General features: G+C 36.6%; 1 protein-coding gene across 1 annotated transcript in view; it reads right to left on the bottom strand.

Annotated features, from left to right (window-relative positions):
- Window positions 1–743: 743 nt before the first annotated feature.
- arrb1 (arrestin, beta 1) overlaps window positions 744–25,000 on the bottom strand; it is a 71,414-nt gene continuing 47,157 nt past the window's right edge. The window contains exons 9-16 of the mRNA XM_042297723.1: window positions 17,964–18,048; window positions 17,566–17,638; window positions 17,056–17,193; window positions 8,674–8,757; window positions 7,570–7,593; window positions 7,271–7,341; window positions 7,094–7,142; window positions 744–1,881 (exon numbers count right to left, since the gene is read on the bottom strand). Coding sequence (XP_042153657.1) covers window positions 1,776–1,881; window positions 7,094–7,142; window positions 7,271–7,341; window positions 7,570–7,593; window positions 8,674–8,757; window positions 17,056–17,193; window positions 17,566–17,638; window positions 17,964–18,048 — 630 coding nt within the window. The 3' untranslated portion in view covers window positions 744–1,775. The remainder of the gene's footprint in view (window positions 1,882–7,093; window positions 7,143–7,270; window positions 7,342–7,569; window positions 7,594–8,673; window positions 8,758–17,055; window positions 17,194–17,565; window positions 17,639–17,963; window positions 18,049–25,000) is intronic.

The raw sequence follows: 25,000 nt of genomic DNA on the forward strand, positions 1-25,000 counted from the left end.
CAGTGGACTGTCCTGCTCTTGGGGTGATACAGTGGACTGTCCTGCTCTGTGCATTGCTATTATCAAGTCATTGGTTTAGGCAGTAGTTCCAGTTTTCCTTACATATGAAGGCCAGAACTGTAGTTACATTAAATCTCATTTCAATACTCAGGTGCCTGTTCAGTCCTAATGAAAGCAGGTACAGTATTCTTGTAAAAGTTTTCATCCCCTTGGTGTTTTTCCTATTTTGTTGTATTACAACCTGTAATTTATTTAAATTTTAAATATATTTTTATTTTATGTAATGGACATAGATTAAATAGTTCAAATTGGTGAAGTGAAAAAAAATAAAACCTTGTTTCAAAAATAAATAAATAATTAAAAACAGAAAAGTGGTGTGTGAATATGTATTCACTCCCTTCGCTAGGAAGCCCCTAAATAAGATCTGGTGCAACCAATTACCTTCAGAAGACACATCATTAGTTAAATAAAGTCCACCTGTGTGCAATCTAAGTGTCACATGATCTCAGTATATATACACCTGTGCTGAAAGGCCCCAGAGTCTACCACACCACTAAGCAATGGGCACCATGAAGACCAAGGGGCACCATGAAGACGAAGGAGCTCACCAAACAGGTCAGGGACAAAGTTGTGGAGAAGTACAGATCAGGGTTGGGTTATAAAAAATATCCTAAACTTTAGACAGAGACTTGCAGCTGTAATTGCTGCAAAAGGTGGCTCTACAAAGTATTGACTTTGGGGGGTGAATAGTTATGCACACTCAAGTTTTCTTTGTTTCACAATAAAACATATTTTGCATCTTCAAGGTGGTAGGCGTGTCGTGTCAATCAAATGATATAAACCCCCCAAAAATCTATTTTAATTCCAGGTTGTAAGGCAACAAAATAGGAAAAATGCCAAGGGGGGTGAATACTTCTGCTAGCCACTGAATAACAGAGTCATTAAAGGTGACTGTTCAGTCCTAATGAAACCATGTATAATAAAGTCATTAATGGTATGCTGCCACTGGACTGTTTTTATCACAAGTTTGTGTTGCTTTTAGCAAGACCTCCTCCTCCATGTCCATATTCCACGGTCCACCCCCCTCCAACCACACCACGACTAGAACTCAAGGTCCACTCCCCTCAAACCACACCACGACTAGAACTCAAGGTCCACCCCCCTCAAACCACACCACAACTAGGCGTCAAGGTCCACCCCCCTCAAACCACACCACGACTAGAACTCAAGGTCCACTCCCCTCAAACCACACAACGACTAGAACTCAAGGTCCACCCCCTCAAACCACACCACGCCTATGACTCAAAGGTCCAGGTCCCCCCCTCAAACCACACCACGACTAGACCTCAAGGCCCACCCCCTCAAACCACACCACGACTAGAACTAAAGGTCCACCCCCTCAAACCACACCACAACTAGAACTCAAGGTCCACTCCCCTCAAACCACACCACGACTAGAACTCAAGGTCCACCCCCCTCAAACCACACCACGCCTAGCACTCAAAGTCCACTCCCCTCAAACCACACCACGACTAGAACTCAAGGTCCACCCCCTCAAACCACACCACGACTAGGCCTCATTTCCTCTAAACTTTCTCTCTAACATCCTTGCTGTATGGAGAAGACGAATGTGAACAAGAACAGGACAACGGCACCACTGTGAGCGTGTTTAAAAGGTCTCCCTGGACTCTAAAGGGTCTCCCTCTCTCCTCCAGTCACAGTAGCTCCTCTGTACCACAACACAGGAACAACACAGCAGCTTCCATCTCCCTCCTCTATCTGTGGTTCAGCTTGGGAGAGTCTGCACCCTCCTCATCCTCATCGTCTTTCGCTCCGATCAGCCGCTGACGCGCAAAATCCTCAAAGATGATGTCATCGTCGCTGGAGAGAGTAAACTCAGTTAGTCAGGATCCAGAAGTACACTTTAAGTGCATTAATGATTCATAGCAGATGGGGAGACATTTTGATTCATAGCAGACGGGGAGACATTTTGATTTATAGCAGACGGGGAGACATTTTGATTCATGGCAGACGGGGAGACAATTTGATTCATGGCAGACGGGGAGACAATTTGATTTATAGCAGACGGGGAGACATTTTGATTTATAGCAGACAGGGAGACATTTTGATTATAGCAGACAGGGAGACATTTTGATTTATAGCAGACAGGGAGACATTTTGATGGCAGACGGGGAGACATATAGCAGACAGGGAGCAGACATGGGGAGACATTTTGATTTATAGCAGACAGGGAGACATTTTGATTTATAGCAGATGGGGAGACATTTTGATTTATAGCAGACGGGGAGACAATTTAATTTATAGCAGACAGGGAGACATTTTGATTCATGGCAGATGGGGAGACATTTTGATTTATAGCAGACGGGGAGACATTTTGATTTATAGCAGACAGGGAGACATTTTGATTTATAGCAGACAGGGAGACATTTTGATTTATAGCAGACGGGGAGACATTTTGATTTATAGCAGACGGGGAGACATTTTGATTCATAGCAGACAGGGAGACATTTTGATTCATAGCAGACAGGGAGACATTTTGATTTATAGCAGACAGGGAGACATTTTGATTTATAGCAGACGGGGAGACATTTTGATTCATAGCAGACGGGGAGACAATTTGATTCATGGGAGACATTTTGATTCATGGCAGACAGGGAGACATTTTGATTTATAGCAGATGGGGAGACATTTTGATTCATAGCAGACGGGGAGACATTTGTTTAGTTTATAGACCAGAGATGGTTGGGGAGACAGATGTTTATTTATAGCAGATGTTTAGGGAGACATTTAGATCAAAGATGGTTAGTGAAGTGTATTAGATCAAAGATTTTGAATAGCAGACATTAGAGACACTTTTGAGCCGTTATAAAGAGACATTTTGATTCATAGCAGAGGTGGTTCAAAAAAGGGGACATTTTGAAATCAAGATTACACACAATTATTTTGATTTATAGGCCAGCTCAGCAAAGACATTTTTGATTCGTTGTTTCAGACAGGGAGACATTTTGATTCAATCCGGAGCGGAGTTGGACAAGACCGTTTTGAATTTCCCACTGAACCCGACATACAGGGAGACATTTTGAGCAGTAGCAAACGCAGAACATTTTGATTCTAAAAAGCAGACATTGGGTCAGACATTTTGATTCATAGCAGAAGGGAGACATTTTGATTCATAGCAGACATTTTGATTCATAGCAGACAGGGAGACATTTTGATTTAGGAAACATAGCAGAAATGGTATCGTCAGCACATCACGTCTGAAAATGGTATCGTCAGCACATCACGTCTGACATTTTGATTCATGACACAGGTCCATCAACAGACACTTTTGATTCTAACAGCCAGAGAGCTAGACATTTTGATTTTCCTGCTGTCAGACATTTAAATTTATAAAACAAGGGGGAGACATTTTGATTTATAGCAGACATGAAAGAGACATTTTGATTTATAATCGGGATTTGCTGGTTAATGGATGACAGAGATGGGCTTTTGATTCAGAGATGGGCAGGCTGTATGACCAGAGATGGACATTTTGATTCATGGCAGACAGGGAGACATTTTGATTTATAGCAGATGGGGAGACATTTTGATTCATAGCAGACGGGGAGCCATTTGTTTAGTAAATTGTATTAGACCAGAGATGGTTGGTAAAGTGTAATAGATCAGATGTTTAGTAACGTGTATTAGATCAGATGTTTAGTAAAGTGTATTAGATCAGATGACTAGTAAAGTGTATTAGATCAAAGATGGTTAGTGAAGTGTATTAGATCAAAGATGGTTAGTGAAGTGCACTGATTAGAGACTATACTGTTTAAGCCGTTATAAAGCTCACAGTCCTTTACAACTCTTTATAACACCTTCATATTGCACTACACACAGGTGGTTCAAAAAAAGGGGTGAAATCAAGATTACCACACAATTATTTTGATTATTTATTTACTGTAGGCCTGTCAGCTCAGCAAACGTCTTAGCTTATTCTGTTGTTGTCGTTGTTTCTGGGTTGTTACTGTTATTTATTTCGGTATTCAATCCGGATCGCGGAGTTGGACAATGCACCGTTTAAAAGTGAATTTCCCACTGAACCCGACATACAATACGCAGCGTTTACCGTGAGCAGTAGGCTCCGCAAACGCACGAACATTGCCCTTCTAAAAACGCACATTGCGGACAAACGCATTTTTTTTGTTGAATTGAATCCTGGTCATAGTCATTTACAGACATTACCGGATTTAGGAAACACGTCAGCACATCACGTCTGAAATGGTATCGTCAGCACATCACGTCTGAAAATGGTATCGTCAGCACATCACGTCTGAAATGGTATCGTCAGCACATCATGACACAGGTCCATCAACAACACTAGTGCTTCTAACAGCCTGAGAGCTACAGAAACCTGCCATGGTTACATCTCTTTCCTGCTGTCAGTCATATAAATGGCCATAAAACAAGGGGGATTGAGATGGACTGTTAGGCTGTATGGTCAAGATGGACTGTTAGGCTGGGAGAGACAACTGTTAGGCTGTATGAAAGACACAGAATATGGGCTGTTAGGCTGTATTCATAATGGGCTGTTAGGCTGTATGCAGAGATGGGCTGTTAGGCTGTATGTCAGAGATGGACTGTTAGGCTGTATGGTCAGAGATGGGCTGTTAGGCTGTATGGTCAGAGATGGGCTGTTAGGCTGTATGGTCAGAGATGGGCTGTTAGGCTGTATGGTCAGAGATGGGCTGTTAGGCTGTATGGTCAGAGATGGGCTGTTAGGCTGTATGGTCAGAGATGGGCTGTTAGGCTGTATGACCAGAGATGGACTGTTAGGCTGTATGACCAGAGATGGACTGTTAGGCTGTATGGTCAGAGATGGACTGTTAGGCTGTATGGTCAGAGATGGGCTGTTAGGCTGTATGGTCAGAGATGGGCTGTTAGGCTGTATGGTCAGAGATGGACTGTTAGGCTGTATGGTCAGAGATGGGACTGTTAGGCTGTATGACCAGAGATGGACTGTTAGGCTGTATGACCAGAGATGGGCTGTTAGGCTGTATGACCAGAGATGGGCTGTTGACCAGAGAGGCTGTATGGTCAGAGATGGGCTGTTAGGCTGTATGGTCAGAGATGGGCTGTTAGGCTGTATGACCAGAGATGGACTGTTAGGCTGTATGGTCAGAGATGGACTGTTAGGCTGTATGGTCAGAGATGGACTGTTAGGCTGTATGGTCAGAGATGGGCTGTTAGGCTGTATGGTCAGAGATGGGCTGTTAGGCTGTATGGTCAGAGATGGGCTGTTAGGCTGTATGACCAGAGATGGGCTGTTAGGCTGTATGACCAGAGATGGGCTGTTAGGCTGTATGACCAGAGATGGACTGTTAGGCTGTATGGTCAGAGATGGGCTGTTAGGCTGTATGGTCAGAGATGGGCTGTTCAGAGAGGCTGTTAGGCTGTATGGTCAGAGATGGACTGTTAGGCTGTATGGTCAGAGATGGACTGTTAGGCTGTATGGTCAGAGATGGGCTGTTAGGCTGTATGGTCAGAGATGGACTGTTAGGCTGTATGACCAGAGATGGACTGTTAGGGCTGTATGACCAGAGATGGACTGTTAGGCTGTATGACCAGAGATGGGCTGTTAGGCTGTATGACCAGAGATGGGCTGTTAGGCTGTATGACCAGAGATGGACTGTTAGGCTGTATGGTCAGAGATGGGCTGTTAGGCTGTATGGTCAGAGATGGGCTGTTAGGCTGTATGGTCAGAGATGGACTGTTAGGCTGTATGACCAGAGATGGACTGTTAGGCTGTATGACCAGAGATGGACTGTTAGGCTGTATGGTCAGAGATGGGCTGTTAGGCTGTATGGTCAGAGATGGGCTGTTAGGCTGTATGGTCAGAGATGGACTGTTAGGCTGTATGGTCAGAGATGGACTGTTAGGCTGTATGGTCAGAGATGGACTGTTAGGCTGTATGGTCAGAGATGGACTGTTAGGCTGTATGGTCAGAGATGGACTGTTAGGCTGTATGACCAGAGATGGACTGTTAGGCTGTATGACCAGAGATGGACTGTTAGGCTGTATGACCAGAGATGGGCTGTTAGGCTGTATGACCAGAGATGGACTGTTAGGCTGTATGGTCAGAGATGGGCTGTTAGGCTGTATGGTCAGAGATGGGCTGTTAGGCTGTATGGTCAGAGATGGACTGTTAGGCTGTATGACCAGAGATGGACTGTTAGGCTGTATGACCAGAGATAGGCTGTTAGGCTGTATGGTCAGAGATGGACTGTTAGGCTGTATGGTCAGAGATGGGCTGTTAGGCTGTATGGTCAGAGATGGGCTGTTAGGCTGTATGACCAGAGATGGACTGTTAGGCTGTATGGTCAGAGATGGACTGTTAGGCTGTATGGTCAGAGATGGACTGTTAGGCTGTATGGTCAGAGATGGGCTGTTAGGCTGTATGGTCAGAGATGGACTGTTAGGCTGTATGGTCAGAGATGGACTGTTAGGCTGTATGACCAGAGATGGACTGTTAGGCTGTATGGTCAGAGATGGACTGTTAGGCTGTATGGTCAGAGATGGGCTGTTAGGCTGTATGGTCAGAGATGGGCTGTTAGGCTGTATGACCAGAGATGGACTGTTAGGCTGTATGGTCAGAGATGTACTGTTAGGCTGTATGGTCAGAGATGGACTGTTATAGAGAGGAAATGAAACAGGAGGAAGTGAAGCCATGTTTTATTGACGAGGACAAGTGGTGCAGTAAGCAGCAGGCAGAAGGCAGTAAGCAGCAGGCAGTAGGCAGCAGGCAGAAGGCAGTAAGTAGAAGGCAGTAGGCAGTAAGTAGAAGGCAGCAGGCAGTAAGCAGAAGGCAGCAGGCAGTAAGCAGTAAGTAGAAGGCAGCAGGCAGAAGGCAGTAAGCAGCAGGCAGTAAGCAGCAAGCAGCAGGCAGTAAGCAGCAGGCAGTAAGCAGCAGGCAGTAAGCAGAGGCAGCAAGCAACAAGGCCCAGTATGTTAGAGTGACAGACAGACAGACAAACAGGGTGACTGTGTTATACTGTGTTAAACTATCAGACAGACCAGGAGTAGAGCTTCTTACTTTGTGTCAAATTCTATCAAGTTTGTGTCTATTGGCGCCTCGTCTGCAGCTGAAATACAATTAATGGACCATTATAATTCATCATTTTAGACCAAGAAAGGTTTTGTTGATTGATTGAAAACAGAAAGACATTGAAAACTTGTGAACTGAAAATACTGCATAAAAGTAGAAACATACCATCTCTGTAGATTGCATCTTCGATTGGTTTGGGATGCATTAGCGTAAAGGGGAGCTCAACATGGACATCACTGGAAAAGAAAATGAAACTACATGTAGATGATTGATGTATGATGAACAAACAAGTTTATGAATTAGCATTTCAATGTATGTAACATCTTGTATTATTATCCTAATATTACAGTCTGCTCTGTATAACACAGAGTATATATGTACATCTCTTCAGCAAAACAAATAGCACTACAACTCTAGCCACCAGTATTGACATGCAATGTCATTACAGAAACATCTATGTTTACCTCGTTGCAAGATCTCCTAAGAGTCTGAAATCAATGAAACATTGTCAGTTTTTTTTACCTCAGCAATACAGTAACATAGAATTAGGAATTAGAATACTAATTCATTACATTAACATTAACCATCTTATGATATTATGTGCAAACCCTAACTCTAACACCAAGATGTATGTTTAAACTCTAACACCAAGATGTATGTTTAAACCCTAACTCTAACACCAAGATGTATGTTTAAACCCTAACTCTGACACCAAGATGTATGTTTAAACCCTAACTCTGACACCAAGATGTATGTTTAAACTCTGACACCAAGATGTATGTTTAAACCCTAACTCTGACACCAATATGTAAGTTTAAACCCTAAATCTAACACCAAGATGTATGTTTAAACCCTAAAACTCTGACACCAAGATGTATGTTTAAACCCTAACTCTGACACCAAGATGTATGTTTAAACCCTAAATCTAACACCAAGATGTATGTTTAAACTCTGACACCAAGATGTATGTTTAAACCCTAACTCTGACACCAATATGTATGTTTAAACCCTAACTCTGACACCAAGATGTATGTTTAAACCCTATCACCAAGATGTATGTTTAAACTCTAACACCAAGATGTATGTTTAAACTCTGACACCAAGATGTATGTTTAAACCCTAACTCTGACACCAATATGTAAGTTTAAACCCTATCTCTGACACCAAGATGTATGTTTAAACCCTAACTCTGACACCAATATGTAGTTTAAACCCTAACTCTGACACCAAGATGTATGTTTAAACTCTAACACCAATATGTAAGTTTAAACCCTAACTCTAACACCAAGATGTATGTTTAAACTCTAACACCAAGATGTATGTTTAAACCCTAACTCTAACACCAAGATGTATGTTTAAACCCTAACTCTGACACCAATATGTATGTTTAAACTCTGACACCAAGATGTATGTTTAAACCCTAACTCTGACACCAATATGTATGTTTAAACCCTAAATCTAACACCAAGATGTATGTTTAAACCCTAACACCAAGATGTATGTTTAAACTCTAACACCAAGATGTATGTTTAAACTCTGACACCAAGATGTATGTGTAAAGTGCATACCCGCCTCGAGACACAACAAGCTTCACTTTGACTTTGTAGGATACGATGATACCCAGGATCTCCTTGTTGGCTCCCTCTCGTAACCTGTTGATGGGACAAAAAAAATCTATTAAAAAAATCACTGACTGACATCTTCTGATTATCACCAAGCCCTTCATTCACCAGCTGGGATTGTGGAAGCTGGTGGGATGGTGGAAGCTGGTGGGGTTGTGGAAGCTGGTGGGATTGTGGGATTGTGGAAGCTGGTGGGATTGTGGGATTGTGGAAACTGGTGGGATTGTGGAAACTGGTGGGATTTTGGAAGCTGGTGGGATTGTTGGTGAGATTGTGGAAATTTGTGGGATTGTGGAAACTGGTGGGATTGTGGAAACTGGTGGGAATATCGGCGGGATTGTGGAAACTGGTGGGATTGTTGGTGGGATTGTAGAAGCTGGTGGGATTGTTGGTGGGATTGTGGAAACTGGTGGGAATGTTGGTGGGATTGTGGAAACTGGTGGGATTGTGGAAACTGGTGGGATTGTGGAAACTGGTGGGAATGTTGGTGGGATTGTGGAAGCTGGTGGGATTGTGGAAACTGGTGGGATGGTTGGTGGGATTGTAGAAGCTGGTGGGATTGTTGGTGGGATTGTGGAAACTGGTGGGAATGTTGGTGGGATTGTGGAAGCTGGTGGGATTGTGGAAACTGGTGGGATGGTTGGTGGGATTGTGGAAGCTGGTGTGGTTGTTGTATACAGATATGAACTGTGTAATAGGAGAAAATATCGGACAACGACATCAAGACAACAATAGGGTCAATACACAATATGTCTGAAGACAGCGAGCCTAACTTCAGCTTTTATCCCTCCACAGTGGGGAAACCTTAACATGACATAGCAGAGCATAGCATAGAATAGTATAGCATAGCATAGAATAGACAGTGTCAGGCAGTGTCACCAACAAAGAACCCCCACACCATCACACCTCCTCCACCATGCTTCACGGTGGGAACCACACATGCGGAGATCATCCGTTCACCTGCTCTACGTCTCACAAAGACAAATCTCACATTTGGACTCATCAGACCAAAGGACAGATGTCCACAAGTCTAATGTCCATTGTTCATGTTTCTTGGCCAAAGCAAGTCTCTTCTTCTTATTGGTGTCCTTTAGTAGTGGTTTCTTTGCAGCAATTCGACCATAAAGGCCTGATTCACACAGTCTCCTCTGAACAGTTGATGTTGAGATGTCTCTGTTACTTGAACTCTGAAGCATTTATTTGCGCTGCAATCTGAGGTGCAGTTAACTCTAATGAACTTATCCTCTGCAACAGCGGTAACTCTGGGTCTTCCTTTCCTGTGGCGGTCCTCATGAGAGCCAGTTTCATCATAGCGCTTGATGGTTTTTGCGACTACACTTGAAGAAACTTTCAAAGTTCTTGAACTTTTCCGTATTGACTGACCTTCATGTCTTAAAGTAATGATGGACTGTCGTTTCTCTTTGCTTATTTGAGCTGTTCTTGCCATAATATGAGGTTGGTCTTTTACCAAATAGGGCTATCTTCTGTATACCACCCCTACCTTGTCACAACACAACTGATTGGCTCAAACGCATTAAGAAGGAAAGTTAACAAATTCACTTTTAACAAGGCACACCTGTTAATTGAAATGCATTCCAGGTGACTACCTCATGAAGCTGTTTGAGAGAATGCCAAGGGTGTGCAGAGCTGTCATCAAGGCAAAGGATGGCTACTTTGAAGAATCTCAAATATAAAATATACATTGATGGTTTTACTAAATTATGTTTTGGTTACTACATTATTCCATATGTCTTATTTCATAGTTTTGATGTCTTCACTATTATTCTACAATGTACAAAATAGTACAAATAAAGAAAAATCCTCGAATGAGAAGGTCTGTCCAAACTTTTGACTGGCACTGTATTGTAGTATAGCTTAGTATAACAGCATAGTGTATTATAGTATAGCATAGTATAACAGTGTAGTATAGTACAGCATAGTGTATACTAGTATAGCATAGTATACAATAGTGTAGTATAGTACAGCACAGTATAGTATAGCATAGTATTCTATAGTATAGTATAACAGTGTAGTATAGTACAGCATAGTATATACTAGTATAGCATAGTATACACTAGTATAGTATAGTATAACATCGTAGTATAGTACAGCATAGTATATAATAGTATACACTAGTATAACAGTGTAGTATAGTATAGCAGCATAGTATAGTATAGTACATGATAGTATAGAATAGAATAGTATAACATATTACAGAACAGTGTAACATAGAATAGTATACTGTCACATAGTATAGAATTGTACAACATAGTATAGAATAATATAACATAGAATAGTACAACATAGTATAGAATAGTACAACATAGTATAACATAGTATAGAATAATATAACATAGTATAGAATAGCATAACATCGTATAGAATAATATAACATAGTATAGAATAGTACAACATAGTATAGAATAATATAACATAGTATAGAATAGTAGAACACAGTATAGAATTGTAGTATAATAGTATAATATAGTATAGTATGGTATAACATAGTATAGAACAGTATAGCATGGTAGAGTATAACATAGGGTGGAATAGTATAACATAGTATACAATAGTACAACATAGTATGTTATAGTATTGTATAAAAAGTTAACATGGAATAGTATAGTTTAGTATATGACATAGTATAGTATAATATAACATAGTAAAGAATAGAATACCATAATATAATATAGTATAGTACAACATAGTATAGAATAATATAACATAGTATAGAATAGTAGAACACAGTATAGAATTGTAGTATAATAGTATAATATAGTATAGTATGGTATAACATAGTATAGAACAGTATAGCATGGTAGAGTATAACATAGGGTGGAATAGTATAACATAGTATACAATAGTACAACATAGTATGTTATAGTATTGTATAAAAAGTTAACATGGAATAGTTTAGTATATGACATAGTATAGTATAGAATAGTATAATATAACATAGTAAAGAATAGAATACCATAATATAATATAGTATAGTACAACACAGTATAGAATAGTATAGTATAAGATTGCATAGAATAGTAGAGTATGACATAGTATAGTATAACATAGTTTAGAATATTATAGTATAGTATGGTATAACATAGTATAGTTTAACATAATTTCGAATATTATAGTATAGCATAGTATAAAAGTGTATTATAGTATAGCATAGTATAACAGTGTAGTATAGTACAGCATAGTGTATAATAGTATAGCATAGTATACAATGGTGTAGTATAGTACAGCACAGTATATTATAGTATAGCATAGTATTCAATAGTATAGTATAGTATAACATCGTAGTATAGTACAGCATAGTATATACTAGTATAGCATAGTATACACTAGTATAGTATAGTATAACATCGTAGTATAGTACAGCATAGTATATAATAGTATAGCATAGTATAACAGTGTAGTATAGTATAGCAGCATAGTATAGTATAACAGTATAGTATAGTAGTGCATAGTACATGATAGTATAGAATAGAATAGTATAGTATAACATATTACAGAACAGTGTGACATAGAATAGTATACTGTCACATAGTATAGAATTGTACAACATAGTATAGAATAATATAACATAGTATTGAATAATATAACATAGAATAGTACAACATAGTATAGAATAATATAACATCGTATAGAATAATATAACATAGTATAGAATAATATAACATAGTATAGAATAGTAGAACACAGTATAGAATTGTAGTATAATAGTATAATATAGTATAGTATGGTATAACATAGTATAGAACAGTATAGCATGGTAGAGTATAACATAGGGTGGAATAGTATAGACATAGTATATATAACATAGTATAACATAGTATACATGTATAACATAGTATACAATAGTACAACATAGTATGTTATAGTATTGTATAAAAAGTTAACATGGAATAGTATAGTATAACATAGTATAGAATAGTATAATATAACATAGTAAAGAATAGAATACCATAATATAGTATGGTACAACACAGTATAGAATAGTATAGTATAAGATTGCATAGAATAGTAGAGTATGACATAGTATAGTATAGTATAACATAGTTTTGAATATTATAGTATAGCATAGTATGGTATAGTATAACCGTAGTTTAGAGTATTATAGTATAGCATAGTATGGTATAACATAGTATAGTTTAACATAATTTAGAATATTATAGTATAACATATTATAGTATAACATATTATAGTATAACATAGTTTAGAATATTATAGTATAACATAGTTTAGAATATTATAGTATAACATAGTTTAGAATATTATATTATAACATAGTTTAGAATATTATATTATAGTATAACATAGTGTATAGTATAGTATAACACAGTTTAGAATATTATAGTATAACATAGTGTAGTATAACATAGTTTAGAATATTATAGTATAACATAGTTTAGAATATTATATTATAGTATAACATAGTGTATAGTATAGTATAACACAGTTTAGAATATTATAGTATAGCATAGTGTAGTATAACATAGTGTATAGTATAGTATAACATAGTTTAGAATATTATAGTATAGCATAGTTTAGAATATTATATTATAGTATAACATAGTGTATAGTATAGTATAACATAGTTTAGAATATTATAGTATAACATAGTTTAGAATATTATATTATAGTATAACATAGTGTATAGTATAGTATAACATAGTTTAGAATATTATAGTATAACATAGTTTAGAATATTATAGTATAACACAGTTTAGAATATTATATTATAACATAGTTTAGAATATTATATTATAGTATAACATAGTTTAGAATATTATATTATAACATAGTTTAGAATATTATATTATAGTATAACATAGTGTATAGTATAGTATAACACAGTTTAGAATATTATAGTATAGCATAGTGTAGTATAACATAGTGTATAGTATAGTATAACACAGTTTAGAATATTATAGTATAGCATAGTGTAGTATAACATAGTGTATAGTATAGTATAACACAGTTTAGAATATTATAGTATAACATAGTTTAGAATATTATAGTATAACATAGTGTAGTATAACATAGTGTATAGTATAGTATAACACAGTTTAGAATATTATAGTATAGCATAGTGTAGTATAACATAGTTTAGAATATTATATTATATTATAACATAGTTTAGAATATTATATTATAGTATAACATAGTTTAGAATATTATATTATAACATAGTTTAGAATATTATATTATAGTATAACATAGTTTAGAATATTATATTATAGTATAACATAGTTTAGAATATTATATTATAGTATAACATAGTTTAGAATATTATATTATAGTATAACATAGTTTAGAATATTATATTATAGTATAACATAGTGTAGAATATTATATTATAGTATAACATAGTTTAGAATATTATATTATAGTATAACATAGTGTAGTATAACATAGTTTAGAATATTATAGTATAGCATAGTTTAGAATATTATAGTATAACATAGTTTAGAATATTATATTATAGTATAACATAGTGTAGTATAACATAGTTTAGAATATTATATTATAGTATAACATAGTTTAGAATATTATAGTATAACATAGTTTAGAATATTATAGTATAGCATAGTGTAGTATAACATAGTGTATAGTATAGTATAACACAGTTTAGAATATTATAGTATAGTATAACACAGTTTAGAATATTATAGTATAGCATAGTGTAGTATAACATAGTGTATAGTATAGTATAACACAGTTTAGAATATTATAGTATAGCATAGTGTAGTATAACATAGTGTATAGTATAGTATAACACAGTTTAGAATATTATAGTATAGCATAGTGTAGTATAACATAGTGTATAGTATAGTATAACACAGTTTAGAATATTATAGTATAACATAGTGTAGTATAACATAGTTTAGAATATTATATTATAGTATAACACAGTTTAGAATATTATAGTATAGCATAGTGTAGTATAACATAGTGTATAGTATAGTATAACACAGTTTAGAATATTATAGTATAGCATAGTGTAGTATAACATAGTGTATAGTATAGTATAACATAGTTTAGAATATTATAGTATAACATAGTGTAGTATAACATAATGTATAGTGTAGTATAACATAGTGTATAGTATAGTATAACACAGTTTAGAATATTATAGTATAACATAGTGTATAGTGTAGTATAACATAGTGTATAGTGTAGTATAACATAGTGTATAGTGTAGTATAACATAGTGTATAGTATAGTATAACACAGTTTAGAATATTATAGTATAACATAGTGTAGTATAACATAGTGTATAGTATAGTATAACACAGTTTAGAATATTATAGTATAGCATAGTGTAGTATAACATAGTGTATAGTATAGTATAACACAGTTTAGAATATTATAGTATAACATAGTGTATAGTGTAGTATAACATAGTGTATAGTGTAGTATAACATAGTGTATAGTGTAGTATAACATCGTGTATAGTATAGTATAACATAGTTTAGAATATTATAGTATAGCATAGTGTAGTATAACATAGTGTATAGTATAGTATAACACAGTTTAGAATATTATAGTATAGCATAGTATAGTATAACACAGTTTAGAATATTATATTATAGTATAACATAGTTTAGAATATTATATTATAGTATAACACAGTTTAGAATATTATAGTATAACATAGTTTAGAATATTATATTATAGTATAACATAGTTTAGAATATTATATTATAGTATAACACAGTTTAGAATATTATAGTATAACATAGTTTAGAATATTATAGTATAGCATAGTGTAGTATAACATAGTGTATAGTATAGTATAACACAGTTTAGAATATTATAGTATAGCATAGTGTAGTATAACATAGTGTATATTATAGTATAACATAGTGTATAGTATAGTATAACACAGTTTAGAATATTATAGTATAACATAGTTTAGAATATTATAGTATAGCATAGTGTAGTATAACATAGTGTATAGTATAGTATAACACAGTTTAGAATATTATAGTATAGCATAGTGTAGTATAACATAGTGTATAGTATAGTATAACATAGTTTAGAATATTATAGTATAGCATAGTGTAGTATAACATAGTGTATAGTATAGTATAACATAGTTTAGAATATTATAGTATAGCATAGTGTAGTATAACATAGTGTATAGTATAGTATAACATAGTTTAGAATATTATAGTATAGCATAGTGTAGTATAACATAGTGTATAGTATAGTATAACACAGTTTAGAATATTATAGTATAACATAGTTTAGAATATTATAGTATAGCATAGTGTAGTATAACATAGTGTATAGTATAGTATAACACAGTTTAGAATATTATAGTATAGCATAGTGTAGTATAACATAGTGTATAGTATAGTATAACACAGTTTAGAATATTATATTATAGTATAACATAGTTTAGAATATTATATTATAGTATAACACAGTTTAGAATATTATAGTATAACATAGTTTAGAATATTATATTATAGTATAACATAGTTTAGAATATTATATTATAGTATAACACAGTTTAGAATATTATAGTATAACATAGTTTAGAATATTATAGTATAGCATAGTGTAGTATAACATAGTGTATAGTATAGTATAACACAGTTTAGAATATTATAGTATAGCATAGTGTAGTATAACATAGTGTATAGTGTAGTATAACATAGTGTATAGTATAGTATAACACAGTTTAGAATATTATAGTATAGCATAGTGTAGTATAACATAGTGTATATTATAGTATAACATAGTGTATAGTATAGTATAACACAGTTTAGAATATTATAGTATAACATAGTTTAGAATATTATAGTATAGCATAGTGTAGTATAACATAGTGTATAGTATAGTATAACACAGTTTAGAATATTATAGTATAGCATAGTGTAGTATAACATAGTGTATAGTATAGTATAACATAGTTTAGAATATTATAGTATAGCATAGTGTAGTATAACATAGTGTATAGTATAGTATAACATAGTTTAGAATATTATAGTATAGCATAGTGTAGTATAACATAGTGTATAGTATAGTATAACACAGTTTAGAATATTATAGTATAGCATAGTGTAGTATAACATAGTGTATAGTATAGTATAACACAGTTTAGAATATTATAGTATAGCATAGTGTAGTATAACATAGTTTAGAATATTATATTATAGTATAACATAGTTTAGAATTTTATAGCATAGTTTAGAATATTATAGTATAGTATAACATTACATAGTATAACATAGTATAGTATAGCATAGCATAGCATAGTATATTATAGCATAGCACAGCATTGTATAAAATAGCTTAACATATTGTACTCACAATGTACTAGAAGCCAGGTTTGTGTCCTCGTGTTTCAGTTTCCCATCCAATGCCAGACCACGTTTCTCTCGGTTGTTGTTGAGGAAAGGGGTGAGGGTGTAGACTTTACAAAACGTTGAACTCGGAGCCACCACGTCACTGCGACAACGATAATCAATAACACCAGATCAGTTACACGAGGTTGACGTACCGTATGTGAGGATGGTTCTTATCTGTGATCATGACTAATGCTTGGCCTGCTTTTTAATTGACTTATAGTCTCAATTTGTGTTTAGTTAGTTATTGATTAGTTATTGATTAGTTATTGAAGACTGGACTGGCCTACATGTCAGATGAGTTATTGAAGACTGGACTGGCCGACATGTCAGATTAGTTATTGAAGACTGGACTGGCCGACATGTCAGATTAGTTATTGAAGACTGGACTGGCCGACATGTCAGATTAGTTATTGAAGACTGGACTGGCCTACATGTCAGATTTCTGTGTTGTAAAGAAGGCAAAGAAACGTACTCTGTCTCCTCTGTTGCGACCGGGCATCTGTATTGTGCTGTGTTGAATAGACAGATGTCTGCATACTGACGCACTGTGAATAGAAATTACAATCGTTACAGATGTAGTATCTTAATTTGATCACTCTTTTGTTGCTGAGAATATTCCTTAGATGAGCTTCATGAATTCACTGAAAACATACATTAACAGTATTGCACTTTTGGCCAGCTAATAACGTTAACCCCCGTCCAAATAACATTATGGACTATAAACGTTCAAATCCTGTTGCTGTAGGATATTTTTTGTTGTTGCCGTGACAATATAGGTCAAAGATCCTACATCTGTAGAACGTATCAACGTTCTGAAAGAAACACACAGGGCTACCAGTAATTTGATCCTGAAGTGTATGTTGCTGTCACCTGAAATCTTCATTTTCTTCACCGTCTTGTTGGTGTTGTTTGTGACGTGAACGTTGACACTGATAGGCTCCCCGTGGTAGTAGATCTGGAAGGAAAGACGCAAAAGATATTACTGTACCCCCCAAACAAACACCCTCCTCCCCTCAGAAAAACAGTAGACCTAGTAACGTAATGTGGATTAACACTGTACAATGGAGAGTAATGTAGTATAATGGAGAGTAATGTAGAGTAATGTAGAGTAATGTAGTATAATGTAGTATGATGTAGAGTAATGTAGTATAATGGGGAGTAATGTAGTATAATGTAGTATGATGTGGAGTAATGCAGTGCAATGTAGAGTAATGTAGAGTAATGTAGTATTATGCGGTATGATGTAGAGTAAGGTGGTATAATGTAGAGTAATGTAGTATGATGTAATATGATGGGGAGTATTGTAGTATGATGTAGTATAATGTAGAGTAATGTAGTACAATGTAGAGTAATTTGGCATAATGTAGAGTAATGTAATAAAATGTATGGTAATGTAGGGTAATGTCACATAATGTAGGGCAATGTTGAGTAATGTAGTATAATGTAGAGTAATGTAGTAGAATGTAGAGTAATGTAGTAGAATGTAGAGTAATGTAGTAGAATGTAGAGTAATGTAGTATAATGTAGAGTAATGTAGTATGATGTAGAGTAATGTAGTATAATGTAGAGCAGTGGTTCCCAAACTTGTTATAGTCCTGTACCCCTTCAAACATTCAACCTCCAGCTGTACCCCCTCTAGCACCAGGGTCAGCGCACTCTCAAATGTTGTTTTTTGTCATCATTTTAAGCCTGCCACACACACACACACTATACGATAAATTCATTAACCTTTTGTGACTAGGGGGCAGTATTTTCATTTTTGGAAAAATAACGTTCCCGTAGTAAACGGGATATTTTGTCAGGACCAGATGCTAGAATATGCATATAATTGACAGCTTGGGATAGAAAACACTCTAAAGTTTCCAAAACTGTAAAAATATTGTCTGTGAGTACAACAGAACTGATATTGCAGGCGAAAGCCTGAGAAAAATCCAATCACACACTATACGATAAATTTATTAAACATAAGAATGAGTGTGAGTTTTTGTCACAACCCGGCTCGTGGGAAGTGACAAAGAGCTCTTATAGGACCAGGGCACAAATAATAATATGATAATAATCAATCATTTTGCTCTTTATTTAACTATCTTACATATAAAACCTTATTTGTTCATCAGAAATGGTGAATAACTCACAACAGGTTAATGAGAAGGGTGGAAAGACCTGTGTGTTGTCCTTGTTAATGCAGACAGAGAAGAGCTCCAACTTCTTAATCATAGCCTCCATTTAGTCCCGCACATTGAATATAGTTACAGAAAGTCCCTGTCATCCTAGATTCAGATCATTCAGGTGAGAAAAAACATCACCCAGATTTGGCCAGTCTTGTGAGAAACCCGTCATCCTGCAAGCGGTCAGACAAGTGAAAATGATGGTCAGTAAAGAAAACTTGAAGCTCGTCTCTCAATTTAAAACAACGTGTCAATACTTTGCCCTTTTGATAACCAACGCACTTCTGTATGTTGTAAAAGCGTTACATGGTCGCTGCCCGTATCATTATGCAGGAAATACACAAGGGTTCAGGGGCCTTCTAATTTAACACAGTTAACCATTGTCACTGTAGTGTCCAAAACATCTTTCAAGCTGTTGCTGCCAAGCCATTCCCATTCCTGGTAGTAGCAGTATGATGTCCTAGTGGTAGTAGCAGTATATGATGTCTAGTGGTAGAAACAGTATGATCATCTAGTGGTAGGTGTAGTATGACTGGTAGTAGCAGTATTACAAGTAGTGCTGGTATGATGTCTCTGGTGGAAACAGTATGATGTCATAGTAGTAGTAGCAGTATGATGTCTAGTGGTAGTAGCAGTATGATGTCCTAGTGGTAGTAGCAGTATGATGTCCTAGTGGTAGTAGCAGTATGATGTCTCTATGGAAACAGAACAAGTATGATGTCATAGTGTAGTAGCATCAGTAGTACAGTATGATGTCCTAGTAGTAGTAGCAGTATGATGTCAGTAGTGGTAGTAGCAGTATTACAAGTAGTAGTGGTATGTGTCTATGGAAACAGAACAACTTGTGTCATCGTAGCAGGTGTAGGTGATGTAATACTGGTAGTAGCAGTATTACAATGTGCTAGTATGTGTCTCTATGGAAACAGAACAATGATGTCATCGACAGGTGTGGTGTAGTAATACTGGTAGTAGCAGTATTACAAGTAGTGCAGTATGTGTCTCTATGGAAACAGAACAACTTGTGTCATCGAGGTGTAGGTGTAGTAATACTGGTAGTAGCAGTATTACAAGTAGTGGTATGTGTCTCTATGGAAACAGTATGATGTCATAGGTGTAGGTGCAGTAATACTGGTAGTAGCAGTATTAGTTTGCAGTATGTGTCTCTAGTGGTAGTAGCAGTATGATGTCCTAGTGGTAGTAGCAGTATGATGTCCTAGTGGTATGTAGCAGTATGACAGAACAACTTGTGTCATCGACAGGTGTATGTAGTAATACTGGTAGTAGCAGTATTACAAGTAGTAGTGGTATGTGTCTCTATGGAAACAGAACAACTTGTGTCATCGACAGGTGTAGGTGATGTAATACTGGTAGTAGCAGTATTACAAGTAGTGCAGTATGATGTCTCTATGGAAACAGAACAAGTTGATGTCATAGGTGTAGGTGTAGTAATACTGGTAGTAGCAGTATTACAAGTAGTGCTGGTATGTGTCTCTATGGAAACAGAACAACTTGTGTCATCGAGTAGGTGTAGGTGAGTAATACTGGTAGTAGCAGTATTACAAGTAGTGCTGGTATGTGTCTCTATGGAAACAGAACAACTTGTGGTCATCGACAGGTGTATGATGTAATACTGGTAGTAGCAGTATTACAAGTAGTGCTGGTATGTGTCTCTATGGAAACAGAACAACTTGTGTCATCGAGTGGTGTAGCAGTATGATGTCCTGGTAGTGGTAGTAGCAGTATGTACTAGTGGTAGTAGCAGTATGTGTCGTAGTGGTATGTAGCAGTAACAGAACAACTTGTGTCATCGACAGGTGTAGGTGTAGTAATACTGGTAGTAGCAGTATTACAAGTCCTAGCTGGTATGTGTCTCTATGGAAACAGAACAACTAGTGTCATCGACAGGTGTAGGTGATGTAATACTGGTAGTAGCAGTATTACAAGTAGAGCTGGTATGTGTCTCTATGGAAACAGAACAACTTGTGTCATCGACAGTGTAGGTGTAGTAATACTGGTAGTAGCAGTATTACAAGTAGTGCAGTATGTGTCTCTATGGAAACAGAACACTTGTGTCATCGACAGGTGTAGGTGTAGTAATACTGGTAGTAGCAGTATTACAAGTAGTGCAGTATGTGTCTCTATGGAAACAGAACAACTTGTGTCATCGACAGGTGTGGTGTAGTAATACTGGTAGTAGCAGTATTACAAGTAGTAGCAGTATGATGTCTCTATGGAAACAGAACAGTATGATGTCATCTAGTGTAGTGCAGTATGATGGTAGTGCAGTATTACAAGTATGATGTCTCTAGTGGGTAATACTGGTATGTCTCTATGGAAACAGAACAACTTGTGTCATCGACAGGTGTAGGTATGATGTAATACTGGTAGTAGCAGTATTACAAGTCCTAGTGGTATGTGTCTCTATGGAAACAGAACAACTTGTGTCATCGACAGGTGTGGTGTAGTAATACTGGTAGTAGCAGTATTACAAGTAGTAGCTGGTATGTGTCTCTATGGAAACAGAACAACTTGTGTCATCGACAGGTGTAGGTGAGTAATACTGGTAGTAGCAGTATTACTAGTAGTGCAGTATGATGTCTCTATGGAAACAGAACAACTTGTGTCATCTAGTGTAGTAGCAGTATGGTAGTAGCAGTGGTAGTAGCAGTATGATGTCTCTATGGAAACAGAACAACTTGTGTCATCTAGGTGTAGTAGTAGTATACTGGTAGTAGCAGTATTACAAGTAGTGCTGGTATGTGTCTCTATGGAAACAGAACAACTTGTGTCATCGACAGGTGTAGGTGTAGTAATACTGGTAGTAGCAGTATTGATGTAGTGGTGGTATGTGTCTATGGAAACAGAACCTAGTGTAGTAGCAGTATGATGTCCTAGTGGTAGTAGCAGTATACTGGTAGTAGCAAGTAGTGTCCTATGTGTCTCTATGGAAACAGAACAACTTGTGTCATCGACAGGTGTGGTGTAGTAATACTGGTAGTAGCAGTATTACAAGTAGTGCTATATGTGTCTCTATGGAAACAGAACAACTTGTGTCATCGAGGTGTAGTGTAGTAATACTGGTAGTAGCAGTATTACAAGTAGTGCAGTATGATGTCTCTATGGAAACAGAACAACTTGTGTCATCGACAGGTGTAGTGTAGTAATACTGGTAGTAGCAGTATTGATGTAGTAGTGGTAGTAACAGAACAATGATGTCATCTAGTGTAGTAACAGTATGATGTCCTAGTGGTAGTACAAGTATGATGTCTCTATGGAAACAGAACAACTTGTGTCATCGACAGGTGTAGGTGTATGTAATACTGGTAGTAGCAGTATTACAAGTAGTGCTGGTATGTGTCTCTATGGAAACAGAACAACTTGTCATGATGTCAGTGGTAGTAACAGTATGATGTCCTAGTGGTAGTGCAGTATGATGTACTAGTGGAAACAGTAACAGTATGATGTCCTAGTGGTAGTAGCAGTATGATGTCCTAGTGGTAGTGTCAGTATGATGAACAACTTGTGTCATCGACAGGTGTAGGTGATGTCCTAGTGGTAGTAGCAGTATTGATGTAGTAGTGGTAGTGTCAGTATGAAATGAACAACTTGTGTAGTAGACAGTATGATGTAATACTGGTAGTAGCAGTATTGATGTCCTAGTGGTATGTGTCTCTATGGAAACAGAACAACTTGTGTCATCGACAGGTGTAGGTGTAGTAATACTGGTAGTAGCAGTATTACAAGTAGTGCTGGTATGTGTCTCTATGGAAACAGAACAACTTGTGTCATCGACAGGTGTAGGTGTAGTAATACTGGTAGTAGCAGTATTACAAGTAGTGCAGTATGTGTCTATGGAAACAGAACAACTTGTGTCATCGACAGGTGTAGGTGTAGTAATACTGGTAGTAGCAGTATTGTAGTGCTGGTATGTGTCTCTATGGAAACAGAACAACTTGTGTCATCGACAGGTGTAGGTGTAGTAATACTGGTAGTAGCAGTATTACAAGTAGTGCAGTATGTGTCTCTATGGAAACAGAACAGTATGATGTCCTAGTGGTAGTAGCAGTATGATGTCCTAGTGGTAGTAGTGCTAGTATGCAGTATGAAACAGAACAAGTGTGTCATCGTAGGTGTATGATGTAATACTGGTAGTAGCAGTATTACAAGTAGTGCTGTAGCAGTATGTGTCTCTATGGAAACAGAACAACTTGTGTCATCGACAGGTGTAGGTGTAGTAATACTGGTAGTAGCAGTATTACAAGTAGTGCAGTATGATGTCTCTATGGAAACAGAACAATGTGTCATCGAGTGGTAGTAGGTATGATGTAATACTGGTAGTAGCAGTATGATGTCCAAGTAGTGCTGGTATGTGTCTCTATGGAAACAGAACAACTTGTGTCATAGGTGTAGGTGTAGTAATACTGGTAGTAGCAGTATTACAAGTAGTAGCAGTATGTGTCCTATGGAAACAGAACAACTTGTGTCATCGACAGGTGGTAGTAGTAGTACTGATAGTCCTAGTATTACAAGTAGTGCTGGTATGTGTCTCTATGGAAACAGAACAAGTATGTGTCATAGGTGGTGTAGCAGTATGTATGTCCTAGTGGTAGTAGCAGTATGATGTCTCTATAGAACAACTTGTGTCATCGACATAGCAGTCCTAGTGTGTCTCTAGAAACAGAACAACTTGTGTCATCTAGGTGTAGGTGTAGTAATACTGGTAGTAGCAGTATTACAAGTAGTGCAGTATGTGTCTCTATGGAAACAGAACAACTTGTGTCATCGACAGGTGTAGGTGTAGTAATACTGGTAGTAGCAGTATTACAAGTAGTAGCAGTATGTGTCTCTATGGAAACAGAACAAGTATGATGTCATCGACAGGTGTAGGTGTATGTAATACTGGTAGTAGCAGTATATGTCTCTATGGTAGTGTATGAGTGGTGTCTAGTGGTAGTAGCAGTATGATGTCCTGGTATGTGTCTCTATGGAAACAGAACAATGTGTCATCGACAGGTGTAGGTGATGTAATACTGGTAGTAGCAGTATTACAAGTGGTAGTGCAGTATGTGTCTCTATGGAAACAGAACAACTTGTGTCATCGAGGTGTAGGTGTAGTAATACTGGTAGTAGCAGTATTACAAGTAGTAGCAGTATGTGTCTCTATGGAAACAGAACACTTGTGTCATCGAGTGGTGTAGCAGTATGATGTCCTAGTGGTAGTAGCAGTATGATGTGTCCTAGTGGTAGTATGGTATGGAAACAGAACACTTGTGTGTCGACAGGTGTAGGTGTAGTAATACTGGTAGTAGCAGTATTACAAGTCCTAGTGGTATGTGTCTCTATGGAAACAGAACAACTAGTGTCATCGACAGGTGTAGGTGATGTAATACTGGTAGTAGCAGTATTACAAGTAGTGCTGGTATGTGTCTCTATGGAAACAGTATGAGGTGTAGTAATACTGGTAGTAGCAGTATTACAAGTAGTGCAGTATGTGTCTCTATGGAAACAGAACAACTTGATGTCATCGAGTGGTGTAGGTGTGATGTAATACTGGTAGTAGCAGTATTACAAGTAGTAGCAGTATGTGTCTCTATGGAAACAGAACAACTATGATGTCATCGACAGGTGTAGGTGTGTAATACTGGTAGTAGCAGTATTACAAGTAGTGCTGTATGTCTCTATGGAAACAGAACAACTTGTGTCATCGACAGGTGTAGGTGTAGTAATACTGGTAGTAGC

This window comes from Oncorhynchus tshawytscha, linkage group LG14 (genome assembly GCF_018296145.1).
Source record: "Oncorhynchus tshawytscha isolate Ot180627B linkage group LG14, Otsh_v2.0, whole genome shotgun sequence".
Taxonomy (NCBI): domain Eukaryota; kingdom Metazoa; phylum Chordata; class Actinopteri; order Salmoniformes; family Salmonidae; genus Oncorhynchus; species Oncorhynchus tshawytscha.